General features: G+C 40.2%; 1 protein-coding gene across 3 annotated transcripts; it reads left to right on the top strand.

Annotated features, from left to right (window-relative positions):
* Positions 1-17: 17 nt before the first annotated feature.
* Positions 18-13,231, top strand: LOC310677261 (plasma membrane calcium-transporting ATPase 1-like). 3 transcript variants are annotated; one of them, XM_083439916.1, is made up of 4 exons: positions 18-195; positions 3,567-3,621; positions 6,305-6,426; positions 9,294-13,231. In XM_083439916.1, exon 4 carries the CDS (start codon positions 9,303-9,305, stop codon positions 12,582-12,584), a length of 3,282 nt encoding a protein of 1,093 aa, XP_083296042.1. In that variant the 5' UTR covers positions 18-195; positions 3,567-3,621; positions 6,305-6,426; positions 9,294-9,302; the 3' UTR covers positions 12,585-13,231. The 3 variants fall into 3 exon arrangements, with proteins under 3 accessions (XP_083296042.1, XP_083296041.1, XP_083296040.1); XM_083439915.1 differs by having other exon boundaries at positions 18-441; XM_083439914.1 differs by having other exon boundaries at positions 18-906.
* The last annotated feature ends 2,389 nt before the right edge of the window (positions 13,232-15,620 follow it).

Here is a 15,620-nt window from a genome sequence, read left to right as displayed (position 1 = left end):
CTGATTCCAGCTCCCATCTTACTGTAACTGCCACTTTGAGCAGTTACTGGTTGATATGGGGAAATGAAAGACTGAGATATAGAGCTATTACAGTCTTTCTTGAACCTTGGAGCTAGGTCAAAGTATTGCTGCAAGTCTTGAGCTAGGGCTGAGTTGGGAACAGGGAACTAGAAAAGAACAGAAGGAAAAATGCAGGTTAGGATTGTACAGTGGTTTAGATAATTAAGGATGCTGTGTAAGGTGCAGGAGATTAATAAGCTAACAACTTTTTCTGACAAGCCTATTATTGCTGCCTGACAGGCAGAAACTTAGTTGGTGAAGTTTTTCCAGTGTGGAGATGAAATGAGGGGGAAAGCTTTGCTTGCTAACTTTCTGCCAGCCAAGCAGTTGTTAAAGACACAGGAGCCCTACCAGGAAAAAACAGCTTCGAATGTTTACAAGGTACGGCAGCTAGAAAATTCACCCATGTTATAGTAGGACATTACCAGGTGATAATGCAGGCTTAAACTGCCAAATTCCACATATCAAGATGCTGTTAAAGGCACATTAGCAGGCTAGGCTGTCCCCTCCCTCCCTCCCTAGCTAAAAACAAAGCAGAACATAATGATTTGTGTGTTTGATTTTACTATTTTATCTAGTACTTAGTAGAAAAGGACATAAGACTGATCTTCCCCTGCCACAGTGTTTACGTCTGAGAAGTCAGATATACCCCTTTCCAAGTTTGTCTATTAATATTCCCTGACTGCTTACAAATACTGGAAAGTATAACAAGTTGATTTTTAACCATCTTCCAATACCTTTGTCTCTATATGTGGAAATGGAGAAAAATTAAGGTAAGAGCCTTCCTTTCTCCTTTGGGGGAAGACATAGAGGATAATCTAAAGAATTTGTGAATACAAACAAGGAGTATGTAATCTGCAACTTTAGACCTTATAGATTCGTTGTTTTTGAAAAAATGTAAACAAGCTCAGAGACTGCTATTGACAATAAGTTGCCTATGAAAATATTTTACTAGAACATTTTGCTTGATTTTTATGGAGAAAAGAGTTCAGGAATGTATGGGAAATGGTGAAATAAATTTGAGTGAAATTGGATACAGGCCGAATGTATCAGCTGGGAGAGGCGTACATAGTCACTAAAATGGTGTCTACTAGTCTGTACATATTATAGAATGAAGAGTGCAATCCTAATTACATTTACTAGGAAGTAATTCCTATTAAACATCAGTAGAACTTGAGTTCGAGTAAAGATATCCAGGGACTCAATTGGATTTGCCCTATTAAAAACATCTAGCTCCAGGCTGTAGGGAGAGCTATAAGTGCTTGCTCCAGCCTTTGTTGTTAAAGCAATTTTTGGTGACATTTTATTTTATAGCAGCAGGTTGAATTGTGTCTTCAGATGGGCTATAGAAAGTTTTGGAGGAAACACTGTTTAGAATAAGTCAGGCTATCAGCATTCTATAGTTGATCTCCTTTGTAATGCTTTTCTAAAAATAAAATAAAAATCTTTTAAGATATTTTAGTTTTTTGTTAGACACTCAAAGCAACATATTTAACTACCTTCAGTGATGTATATTATATAATTTGATGTTTTCATGCAGACTGTAGACAACTTTGAGATTCCCCCCCCAAAAAGTATAAAGTGGTATAGAAATGAAATGAATAGTAGTAGTATATTGTTGTTGTTGTTGTTATTACTACTACTACCATTTATATACCACTTATAAAGTGCAAAGCAAGCCACAAGGAAATCAAGCAAATGTAAATATAGTGCAGAAAACAGTAAGAGCATCAAAATCTATAAAAGAGGATTTCACTATCCAGTACCTACTAACCATCCATATTTCAATCTGCCTGCACTTTGACCCACACAAAAAACAAACCCACATGCGAACACCCTTTCCTTCACTCTTAACAGTTGCCAACCCCAACAATCCCCTGAATACATATACAAAAAGACCATACATACTTGGTTGCTGCTGAAAGTCATTAGCCTGCCAGTTCTGTTGTCCTGTATCAATATTTTTAAACTACTCCTGATGATGCCAGTTTGCTCTTCAGAAATAAAACAGCCTCACAATGAGACTAAAATCATATCTAATTTAGGACTACACCAACCCAAATAAGAACCTCATACCATTCACCCAACCCTTCATTTAACAATCACATACGGTTATCATATGGCTGAGAAATAAAGCTCTCACCCTAGTCAGCCACCAATTTCCACTTGAGATGTGGTCAGTCTCCCTTAATTGCTCTATCCTCTCACCCTGGGGCAGCAGCACACATTCCCACATTCAACCAAAACACAACCCTAACAGGATCAGGGCCCTCACAACACCCAAAAGCTGTAACACCTCTTTAGAACTTTGTATGCAGAAGTGGAAAGTCCAGCACCCTCTTCAGTAGTTCTTGCTGCCAGGAGATACTGATTTTGGGGTGAACAAAGCCCACCAGGAGGTGGTAGGTGCTGCAAATACCTCCAATTCTTACTGCTCAGTTTGAAGATGTTAACAAGGTTGCAGCTCCTTGGGAATAGGAGACCAGGTATTCTCAATTCACCCTTGTGGCTGCTATTGTAGCTACTATTTCCTGTCTTCCACCACATGAGAGCCTTCATGTCCTCACTCTTCAGCTTGTGACAAGGCACAGGCTTTATACTGCATGCACACTCCTTTCTAAATGGACACGGTTGTAAATTTTCCAGTGAAGAAGACAAACATTAATGCCACAGTGGCCATGGAGACATGCACACTGCCTTGCTCCTGCAATTGAGGGGGCTAGGGCTGCACAATGTCAGCATGCCATGTGCACATACGACAGGGTGTGCTGCCATGCCATGTGGACACCCCGTGGCTTGCGAGCATGCCTCACAGGGGGCATGCAACCACCACCTTGCTGAAAATTTTCAGAGGGCCCTGACGCCTGCTTTCACCTGATCAGATAAACCAATCAGAGTACTATTCCTGTCAAAATTAAAAGTAAGGACCCATGTGTAGCTACTGTAGAAAGAGACACTGAATTCTTTCCCGTGAAAACAATAAATTCTGCTCTGGCTGTCTACATACAAATAGGAAACATTCCTATACAAATAGGAAACATTTACCTAGCTGTTCCTGCAATAAAGCTTATACAGTGGTGCCTCGCAAGACGAAAAGAATCCGTTCCGTGAGTCTCTTCGTCTAGCGGTTTTTTCGTCTTGCGAAGCAAGCCCATTAGCGGATTAGCGGCTATTAGCGGCTATTAAAGGCTTAAGGGATTAGCGGATTAGCTGCTAAAAGGCTATTAGCAGCTTAGTGCCTTAGAAAAAGGGGATGAGGAGCGGGGAAAAACCCCAGGAATCGCAAGACATTTTCATCTTGCGAAGCAAGCCCATAGCAAATTCGTTTTGCGAAGCACCTCCAAAACGGAAAACCCTTTCGTCTAGCGGGTTTTCCGTCTTGCGAGGCATTCATCTTGCGGGGCACCACTGTAATTATTGTTTCAGTCCACATGACTACACAGCTGTTGATAATCCATCATTCTAATCTCTCTCCTATTCTCACTTCCTTTCTCTTTACCTGTCAGGATGCTGATTCTTTCAGTTTAAAGTGCCTTCTGCTGACTGAGGTCCCCTGTTCAGGTAATCAAACTACTTATGCTAATGATTTAGTTTTGAGGTCTTGAGTAGCCTATTAAGAACAGAGAGTCCTGTGATACCTCTAGTAACAAATGGATTCTGGAGTAAGCTTGCATGGTCTTTCCAAATATACAAGGTTATCAAATGAATGCAATGAAATGTTAATGGCAGAGTTTGCCACAATTAATTTATAGCTGAAATGTATGCAGAAAAAAGTGGAATGGCCATGACACCAACAGCAGTAACTAACTATAATGCAATCATCTTAGCATTGCTTGGTCAATTAATATCTGTAGTAGAACATAGTGCTTCAAAGACCACCTCTGTGACTGCCATCTGTGTGCCCCTTCCACAGGAGGACTGGAGGATTATATCCAGAGAACAGGCCTTTTCGGTTATGTCCTTCCCCCTGCCCTTTGTATCAGGTTATCCCCAGGAAAGCATGCCTGGTTTCATATTTATCTATTTTTAAGTGCCAGGAAGACTTTCCTCTTTGTCTGGCTTTTGACCTTTATTATAAAGGGTTTCAGGCATTTGTTTAATGGGGTAAGCTCTGTAAAGCCTGTCTTGTAGCTGTGTTTTTTTTAGAATGCATTGGTTGTGTTTGTTTTGATTAATTTTACTGTAAAGTTATTTGGGTCATTTTTGAGAAGAAAGCAACTAACACATATGAAATAATAACTGTTACGGGAATGAGTACACTGCCTCTGTTCATATTCCAATGAACAGAAGCAACCTTCTTGTTCTGATTAATCAGTTTTTTGGGGATTCTCCTTTGAATGGTAGCTTTCAAATCAGTAGTGGAATGCCCTGTGAGATGAAAGCATTCACCTTTTCGGTGGGAAGGGTGAGCAGCCTCCAGCTGTACACCTGTCCATGATTTCAAACCATGATTGCACAGGGATCCTGACCATGTGGCTGCTTCTATGCACATATAGCTGTACAGGACACTTTCAGGCATGCAGCCAAATTCAAGGATGTCAGGGTATACAGTGGTACCTCAGGTTAGGTACTTAATTCGTTCCAGAGGTCCGTTCTTAACCTGAAACTGTTCTTAACCTGAAGCACCACTTTAGCTAATGGGGCCTCCTGCTGCTGCCGCGCCACCGAAGCACAATTTCTGTTCTCATCCTGAAGCAGAGTTCTTAATCCGAGGTACTATTTCTGGGTTAGCGGAGTCTGTAACCTGAAGCGTATGTAACCCGAAGTACCACTGTATGGGTAGATGGTGGATTAACAACAGGTGTGTGGCGGGCAGGGCAGTCCTACATCCTTTCAATAGGGCTTACGTTTCATCCTCTTACCACGATAGTGCATTCAGACAAGGTATTATTCAACACATACAACATCACTTCAAGATGTCTGAATTTTACATATGCACATTCAGTTATAAATGTCATGGACTACAAATTATCTAAGGGACAATTGTAATCTTCCAGTGGTTGAAAAGGTAAATTATCGTCTTGCTAGCGGGTGGCACTGTGGGTTAAACCACACAGCCTAGGACTTGCTGATCAGAAGGTTGGCGGTTCGAATCCCCGCGACGGGGTGAGCTCGTTGCTCAGTCCCTGCTCCTGCCAACCTAGCAGTTCAAAAGCATGTCAAAGTGCAAGTAGATAAATAGGTACCGTTCCGGTAGGAAGGTAAACGGCGTTTCCATGCACAGCTCTGGTTTGCCAGAAGCTGCTTAGTCATGCTGGCCACGTGACCCGGAAGCTGTACGCCGGCTCCCTTGGCCAATAAAGAGAGATGAGTGCCGCAACCCCGGAGTCGGCCACGACTGAACCTAATGGTCGGGGGTCCCTCTACCTTTACGTTTAGAGTTTTGTGTAATTTGATAACTGACAGTGCTTGGTTACCAGTTGAGAAGTGTTTCAAATTAAAGTCAAACCCTAACTGCTATGATGGAGGGCAAAGGCCAAACTACAGGTTACATTAAATGCGTTGTTGCAATTAATGCATCTGGGGGGTTAAAATAAAATAAACAAAAGCAGCCACAAGAAGTGGACTCCACCTTTTTCCTTTGCACTTTTTCAAAGTGGTACAGTCAAAGCATATATTTGCCACTTGATATAATTGTTTTTGAGAAATAAGACACTTCCAAGTGGTCTGTTGATTGAGAATTCATCATGATTTGTTTGCACAATATTTGCAAGGAATTTATATTACACAGCATCAAGCAAGTCTTATTCCACAAAATGTCAGGTTCCTATTTTTACTTTTGGAAGTGTGTTTGTTGCACAAGAACACCCAATCCACTTTAATTGCCCAACCTGAATTTGCTGGTATGTGATTGAAATACAACAGCAAAATATTGGTAGTCTGGAAGCACCCCTTGTCACCCAAGTTTTATTTATAAATAAATAGGTGTTAGAAATATCTAAAGGGTTCTTGCCTCACTGTCTAACTGAGCATATAAAAGGCTATCCCTTAAATTTCCTGTCCCTTGGAAAATGGGGAGCATGAAATAATATCTAACCAAGACAATGAGATAGATTTTTTTAGAAAAAAAAGCTTAAATCTTAACTTCAAGCAATAAGATGGTCAGATTCTCTTATAAAAGAATTATTTATAATCTAGAATATTAGTAGTATTATGACTAGCTTTGTTGCATCGTCTGTAAAAAAAAAAATGCAATTTAAGAACTATAGTTATTGCTAAGTAATCTTTTCCTTTGCCATTATAGCATTTTAGCCACGGCCTATTTCCTTGAAACTTGGCAAATGCCACTGGAAAGAGAACAGCAGCCATCCAGGTATATTTCTGTGAATAAGGAACAACTGGATTCTCCCATTTCTTTATCTAAGGGTATGTGATTTTTTTTTTTTTTAAGTCATTTTCATTGTGAATGATTCTCAGAGAAGAAGCCTTTTCAGGCCTAGCATTTGAATTAAACTACTGCTCCTACAGAACTGTTAGCCTGGCCCAGTTTGCATATTTCCCATTACATTTTTGAGGAACTAAAATTGACCATATCACTACTTCACAGAAAAGCAAAAGAAATAGTACCATCTCTATATAAATATTCATTATACATGAAAGCATGCATATACATACAAGCATGCATATACATGTATTGTAAAAGAGAGCCAGAGGTGTTGTCAGCTCAATCCAAAACACACACACAATAATCATAATGAGTTTTATAATAATTTTGCAGACCTTGCAAACGTAGCAAAGTGATTTGCTTTCATTGCATTGGCTGCAAACATGGCACATTCCCCTTTTCTGGGTGTTAGAAGTAGCAGGTCCTAGTGGTTCTGAGACTACCTAATTTTATTCTTGGGCATGTAGCTATGTATGTAGAGGAATGGAGATTTCCACTCCATTTTGGGTTGTTCAGCTTCCAAACCATGTAGCCATTTAAGCAAAACACCACCATTTGATAGTGTAGTGAAGCATATGTGAATACGATCAGGTCACAGGTGTCAAAGCCAGTTTTAGTTTTTATTATAACAAAAGAGCAATCTTAGACTTGGATTTGTGGTTATTCATGGAAGAAAGGAGAATCACCATGCTTCTTTTGCACATAATTTGCAATTGCATACCCAGGCACAGAAGCATGTGGGCCATCCGGGACAGCCCCAGGAAGGATTAAGATTTATGACACCAGTGCTTGGGTTGAAATAGGCCACAACAATATTGATTACAGGTGTAACCAGGCTTTGGAAAAGGCATTGGCTATGAATTCTGCATCAGCCAGTCTGCCTGAGCTGGGTTACTCTGGATGGAAGGTTGCCCTATGACTCAAACTGGGGCGCTATCCTTAGGATCGCCAGAGGTAAGGGTACTATGGCTCATCAGCCCTATGTTGGCTTCAGGACATAAATATCCTCCTGGGTACAGGGTACAGGGTACTCATTTGGCTAAAATTCAAACCCCACGCCTAATCCACCATAAATTATGACAATTGCTATGAGGCAGGCAAAAACCTACAGACCAGCCAATTTGTCAGCAAGAAAAATATTCTCCCAGACTCTGAATATGGCAGCTGAACATTCAATACCAATGTCAAGCCAACACTGTCCAGGCCACACCATCCTAGACAAGGTGGAGAATCCATCGATGATCAGAGAAGCAGAGGCAAGGCACAACTCCCATTCTAAATCTCTGGTTAGGACCTGGTTGGAGATGTCCCACATCAAATCTGCCTCCATCACCATGCCTCTCCACTCTCTCCTGATTGGCCTGTTTGAATCAGGCACCCTGCAGCTGACCTGCTCAGTCACTGGCTGTGTAGACCAGATTTAGGCTCCAGGCAATCTGGCAACATGACTCGCCCATAAACTGCCACTCCCCAAGCATTCATGGGTAAGCAGTCAGTGTCAAACCTTCTTGAAAACCGAAAATACTGCTACTGACACTTCTGGATTCACGGGCAAGGAATTCTGGAGATATTTCTGGTTGGCTGGTTTGTTTTCAATGCACCAAGCAGAAAGATTTTGATGATTTGGAATTGCAACAGCCAGGTGTTTTTTTTCCATGGTTTATGAGTTTGAGCAGTGTTGGTCATCTTCTACTATATGACACTGCTTGCCGATTGAAACATTCTCATATGACACAGACACCTTTGAGAGTGTCTTACAGTGTGAGTTAGAATTATCCCAAAAGCAGAGCCAGCATGTTCTGCTCAATATATAAAAAACTGATAATGTAAAAAACACAAGGAACATTCTAATTGATTGTGGGAAGGGCATTGTAAACCTGTGGGGTATTACTAACCATAATACCATGTGTAGTTATATTAAGTGAAATAAGTAAATTGTGTATTATTGCAATAGACAAGTCAGTTTTCACCCTCTGCTCCTTTCTCACAAGAAATGGAAAGAATCTGATCTGAGCATCTGCATACATAAAGAATAACTAAAATATTTAACAGCATTTTTCAGGATCACTCCATCTCTTAGTAGTTTTGTGCAGTTTTTCTTTCATTCCAGTAGGGGCATAATTGTCCCCAAAGCTGTTAAAATATTAACATGATTTTTTTACTAGATTTAGGAGAGGTCACTGAAACATATGGCAAATCAAAACTTACTGTGTTTGAGAAGAATCTGGAACAGGCTTCCTCAAACTCAGCCCTCCAGATGTTTTTGGCCTACAACTCCCATGATCCCTAGCTAGCAGAACCAGTGGTCAGGGATGATGGGAATTGTAGTCTCAAAACATCTGGAGGGCCGAGTTTGAGGAAGCCTGATCTGGAACATGGTGTTGTGGAAAACTGACACAAATCACTGTTGGAGTACATTTGCGTGGAATCTACACACATGTTAAAAATTTGTGGGAAAGTTTTTTTTTAATTGTTTTGAAAAATGCATTGAATTTGCTATAGCTCACAGTCATCATCTAGTGTCACAGTTGTATATTGCACTTTACAACACATTCAGAATGTTTTATCTGCAGCTGTATAGCTGAGTCCTTGACCTCACCTGTTAATGGAGGGTTTACAAAGCTATGGAGAAGCTCATAGTTTTCCTGTTTTTGTGATACACCTAGCTACACCTCATTCTAGGGCTAATGGTAAAAGAAAAGAGTTTCATTTCCTCTGTCCTATTTTTTAAAAGTTTGCCCTTTTTATTATTGTAAGAAGTGCCTTTTTTGGGTAAATGCAATAAAATATGTCTCTAACCCTGTTTTAATGCTATTAAAAGTTTCTGGGTTGTTATTGTAAACTGCAGGAAGGCAGGATGATGGTGACTCCAGTCAACTTTGAGGCAACAGACTTTAAGATCACTCTCCCAGAGTTGCAACATTTAATGGAATTTCGAAAGAAAGATGCAGTGAAGAAAATAAAGGAACTTTATGGTGACATCTTTAAAATCTGTGCAATGCTGAATACGTCCCCCACACTTGGGATACTTGGTTCCAAATCAGAAATAGATGCAAGGAAAGCTGTATTTGGAAAGAATTTTATACCTCCTAAAAAGTCCCTAACTTTCCTGGAATTAATGTGGGAAGCACTGCAGGATACGACATTATGCATCTTAGAAATTGCAGCCATTATATCACTGGGACTTTCTTTTTATGATCCAGGAGGAAGTGTTGCAGAATGTCATGCAAATGAATTTGGAGACGAAGAAGAAGAAGCGGAGGCTGACTGGATTGAAGGATTTGCAATACTTGTATCAGTACTTTGTGTAGTGTTGGTAACAGCTTTCAATGACTGGAGTAAGGAAAAACAATTCAGGGGGTTGCAGGAGCGCATTGATAAGGAACAGAAATTTACTGTCATCAGGAAAGGGGAGTCAGTACAGGTGCCAGTAGCTGAGTTAGTGGTTGGGGATGTTGCACAGATCAAATACGGTGACCTTTTGCCAGCTGATGGTTTGCTCCTTCAAGGACATGATCTAAAAATTGATGAGAGCAGCCTCACAGGGGAATCAGATCATGTCAAGAAGTCTTTGACAGAGGACCCCATGTTGCTTTCAGGTACCCATGTGATGGAAGGCTCTGGAAAAATGGTTATTACAGCTGTAGGTTTAAACTCGCAAACAGGAATTATCCTCAGTTTACTTGGAGTTGGAGAAGATAATGAGAAAGCAAATCATAAAAAGCCAGCCAACACTCATAAAACTGCTGGAAACGAAACAAAGGAAAAAGAAAAAACTTCAAAACACAAAAAAGAAAAATCAATTCTACAAGCAAAACTCACAAGATTGGCTGTTCAGATTGGAAAAGCAGGGCTGGCAATGTCTATAATCACTGTTACTGTTCTTATAGTCTATTTTTTAGTTCAAACTTTTGTGATTGAGAAGCATACTTGGACTGCTGAATGTACACCCATTTATATACAATATATTGTGACGTTCTTTATTATTGGAGTTACAATCTTGGTCGTAGCAGTACCAGAGGGCCTTCCACTTGCAGTCACCATCTCACTTGCCTACTCTGTGAAACAAATGATGAAAGATAATAACTTAGTGAGACATTTGGATGCCTGTGAAACTATGGGTAATGCAACAGCAATTTGTTCAGATAAAACAGGAACCTTAACCATGAACAGAATGACAGTAGTCGAAATTTTAATTGCTGGCACACATTATAAACATGTTCCTGAACCTAAATTAATTCATCCAACCATGCTGAATTATTTGCTTAAAAGTATTTCTTTAAACTGTGCATATACTTCAAAAATACTGCCTCCTGACAAAAAAGGAGGCCTTGCTCTTCAAATTGGCAATAAGACTGAGTGTGCTTTACTGGGCTTGCTTGTGGAATTAAAGCAGGATTATGAAGCTATGAGGACTAAGATACCAGAAGAGAAATTGTTTAAGGTATATACCTTCAATTCTGAAAGGAAATCAATGAGCACAGTTTTGGAAAACCCCAATGGGAGTTATCAACTCTTTAGCAAAGGTGCTTCTGAAATACTTCTTCAAAAATGCACCCATATACTGGATGCTGCTGGGGAACCTATATCCTTTACCAAAAAAGAGAAGGAAAATGTGATAAAAAATGTGATTGCACAAATGGCCTCTGGGGGACTTCGCACCTTATGTCTAGCATTCAAAGATTTCCCAGCCGGCTCAGGACCAAACTGGGACAAAGAAGATGATATTTTCAGTGACATGACTTGTATTGCAGTTGTAGGTATTGAAGATCCAGTAAGACCTGAGGTTCCTGACGCAATAAGAAAATGTCAGAGGGCTGGTATTGTTGTACGTATGGTTACTGGGGATAACATTAACACAGCTCGTGCAATAGCTGCAAAATGTGGAATTCTGCAACCCGGGGAGAACTTTGAGTGCTTAGAGGGGGATGAGTTTAATAGACTAATACGTGGTCCAGATGGACAGATTAAACAAGAGCTTATTGACAAGATTTGGCCTACGCTTCGTGTGCTTGCAAGGTCCTCACCTGCTGACAAGTACAACTTGGTAGAAGGGATCATTAACAGCAATATCACAGAACAAAGGCAAGTGGTAGCAGTAACTGGTGATGGTACAAATGATGGGCCTGCATTAAAAAAAGCTGATGTTGGTTTTGCAATGGGTATTGCTGGCACAGATGTAGCTAAAGAAGCTTCTGATATAATTCTTACTGATGACAACTTCTCAAGCATTGTCAAAGCTGTCATGTGGGGTAGGAATGTATATGACAGCATTTCCAAATTCCTTCAGTTTCAGCTTACTGTTAATGTAGTAGCAGTGGTAGTTGCTTTTATTGGAGCAGCAGTCACCCAGAATTCACCTCTGAAAGCTGTTCAGATGCTGTGGGTCAATCTCATTATGGACACACTTGCTTCTCTTGCTCTAGCAACAGAAAAGCCAACAGAGACTCTGCTGGAACGAAAGCCTTATGGCAGAAATAAACCTCTTATTTCCCGTACAATGCTAAAAAATATTATGTTTCATGCTATTTATCAACTTGTAGTTGTCTTTGCACTTCTTTTTGTGGGTGAAAAATTATTTGATATTGAAAATGGACGAATTGCACCACTACATGCCCCACCTACCCGGCATTACACTATTGTTTTTAACACATTTGTAATGATGCAGATTTTTAATGAAGTCAATGCGCGCAAGGTTCATGGGGAAAGGAATGTTTTTTCAGGAATATTCACAAATTCCATTTTTTGTTGTGTTTTTGTGGGAACATTGATTACACAACTAATCATTGTTCAGTTCGGAGGGAAGCCCTTTAGTTGTGCAAGTCTTACACTAGAGCAGTGGCTATGGTCAATCTTCTTTGGCCTAGGAACATTGCTATGGGGGCAGCTGATTGTATATATTCCAAATAGGTTCCTGGGGTTCCTGTGGGAAGTTGGTGATCAACCACCACAACCTGTTGAAGATGAACAAACGGATGGTGACACAGTGATTGACTTAGGTGAACAAGAACTGAAACGCAGTAAGTTTCTGTGGTTCAGGAACTGGACTAGAATACGAGTTCAGTGTGGAGCAGTGAAATCATTTCATGAGCCCTTATATAATAAAGATGTGCATTCAACAAATAGTAAAACTGCATAACACAACACGAGTAATGAATATGAAAACTTCACATGTTATTGTATTTCCATGTCAAAAAAAGTAATGTGCACATTAGCAATATTAAAAAATAGATGGATTTTTTTCTCCGTACTGGTGAGTGAGATGCTTTTTAAAAGATCTCTGACAAAATAGATAGACCTTTCTAGAAGATATAGGAAACAGCATAAGGAATCAAAATAAAATCCTCTTCAGAATGTCTTCATATATGGGTCTGAATATTATATTAGCTGACTTTTAATATACCTTGAGCCTTTAAATTTCTTTTTTCCAAGGCCATCTTCAGAAAGAGGGAAAGTGATTGATGAAGCCAAAAGCCGTGTCATGATTTTTTTATATTTCTTGACTTAAATGTGGTATTATATTATAAATTATAGAAGTTGAATAGCTTTTTACTTTTGCTCCTGTTTATACTTATAACTGATATCAATTAGCTGAGCTGCCTTATGCCCTCAATCACCTGTTTGGAAATGTGTTACTTTTTCAAGTATTTTGAACTCTTTCTTTAGCTGCTCTGCTTTGAATGGAGGGGGACAGATCTGACTACAAACAAGCCAAGCTTATTTGCATTTTGTTATTGCTAGCTGCTTATAAGCAAATATTATTAAATAATAAAAATGCTAAAAACATTTTTACTCTTGTTGCTTAATTAAGAGGAAGGGGCAAAACAAAACAAAAAAACAACCCCTAAGGATGATGTCAAAATAATAATTAACTACACACAGAAGGAGACATGGTAGACTAATGACCCACCCTAGTTTATTTTATATTCCCTTAAAAAGGGATACAACAGATAGGGGTCTGTAAACCCTCTTTTTACCCTACTTTTTGTAGAATTTCAAAGATCTTCAGCATTTCATCCTGAACTAAGAACCCATGCTTTCCATTAGGAATGGGGAACCCGTGGCCCTCCCGAAGTTATTGGACTCCAATTCCCATCAGCCCCACACAGATTTTAAAAGGACAGGTGCCCCTGCCTAAGCTGAAAATTGACTTCTCAATAACCAAAGGAATATTTCCCCAAACTGTATTGTTGCACTTGAACTGTGCAATTGTTACTCAGTTTTAACACAGTACATGGCAGCGAACCTCTCTTGAAATTGCAGCTACCACTGCCCCCTTCATGAGTAAAACTGTTACAATGGAAGTGTAATATTCAGGGACACATTTTACATTCATGCTTCACAGTATCAGAGTTACACTTAGAAAAAGTAATCCAAAAGTGTGCAAAATGACCAGAGGATTCAAATGATTGAAAAAACTCCACAATATTGAGTTGCTCAGAAATGTGCCCTCAATTAGGGCTTTCTCTTAAGAGTTATGAGGGCAGTGAGGATATGACTATGGGAGTGTTACAGACACCAAATGACTGAAGTACACAATGATGCTAGTGACATGACAATCTGCCCTTCAACTTCAAACTTCTTTTCTTTTCACGGTGCACTGTGTTCCTTCAGTGCTAAAATGCACACACACATTTCTTTTCTTTAGAAGAAAAATTAGCAAACTTCCCCTGCAATTGCAAAGAGCCAGCAAACCAACAGCTATTTTATCCCTGTTTCTTTCCATCATTTTAAAGAGGGCCTCCTCTCATTGTTTCTAGTCCACCAAACAAAAGGAAGAGGAGCAAGGAAGCTAATAGCAGCAACAGTGCTGGTGGTAGCAACCCACACAACTAGTCCAATATGCTGCTGCTTCTACTCATGTCCTTACATAGCACAAAACAACATAGCACAAAGCTACTTCCCATAAAACCTCTATTTTACACCTGTAGGAATTGTATCTTCAACCTCGCCCTCCAGACGTTTTGAGACTACAATTCCCATCATCCCTGACCGCTGGTCCTGCTAGCTAGGGATCATGGGAGTTGTAGGCCAAAAACATCTGGAGGGCTGAGTTTGAGGAAGCCTGAACTAAATGGTGGGGGGGGGGGGGAAGAATGCAGAGACCCAAGACTGAGTACAGTCATACCTCGGGTTGAAGTAGCTTCGGGTTGAGCATTTTCAGGTTATGCTCCGTGGCGACCCGGAAGTAACGGAACATGTTACTTCCAGGTTTCACCACTCGCGCATGCACAGATGCTCAAAATTATGTCATGCGAATTGCGACCCGCGCACGTGCAGACGTGGATTGCATTCTCTTCAGGATGCGAACGGGGCTCGGGAACAGATCCCGTTCACATCGAGAGGTACCACTGTAATAATACTCTTAAAGGTAAAGGTACCCCTGACCGTTAGCTCCAGTCGCGGATGACTCGGGGGTTGTACCACTCATCTCGCTTTACTGGCCAAGGGAGCCGACGTTTGTCCACAGACAGCTTCCGGGTCATGTGGCCAGCATGACTAAGCAGCTTCTGGCAAACCAGAGCAGCACACAGAAATGCTGTTTACCTTCCCGCTGGAGTGGTACCTATTTATCTACTTGCACTTTGACGTGCTTTTGAACTGCTAGGTGGGCAGAAGCTGCGACCTAACAACGGTAGCTCACCCCATCACGGGGATTTGAACTGCTGACCTTCTGATTGGCAAGCCCTAGGCTCTGTGGTTCAGACCACAGCGCCACCCGTGTCCCTAATAACACGCTTAAAAGCTAGTAAAATGAAACATTAAAGAGATCCATAATTAATATTGAGAATAATGGGTGTTTCTGTCTCTTTGCAGATAAACCATCCATTAAATGGTTGGGAATTATATACTGAGAATGTGTTTTAACCTGTTTAGCATCAAGGTTCAACTAATAGTTCAGTTCATGTCTCATTCTAAGTGCTGTAGTTCATTAAATTATACAAAAAGCATTCTCCACCCATTTATCACCATATAAATGCATTCATGTAATTATTTAATAAAAATTATATACCACTTGACTGTAAAAAAAACAACCTTCAAAGCAGTTTACAAACATGCTTTGTAGACATTCTTCCTTTAGGCTTTTAGACATGCTTCTGAAGGCAAGTGGAATTCAGAATATTGTGGTGTAGAATTTCTTTTATTTAGCCTGAGGGCACCCATACTATTATAC

The sequence above is a fragment of the Podarcis tiliguerta genome (assembly GCF_965153285.1).
Source record: "Podarcis tiliguerta genome assembly, chromosome: 5".
Taxonomy (NCBI): domain Eukaryota; kingdom Metazoa; phylum Chordata; class Lepidosauria; order Squamata; family Lacertidae; genus Podarcis; species Podarcis tiliguerta.
This window is presented reverse-complemented; position numbering and strand designations above follow the sequence as displayed.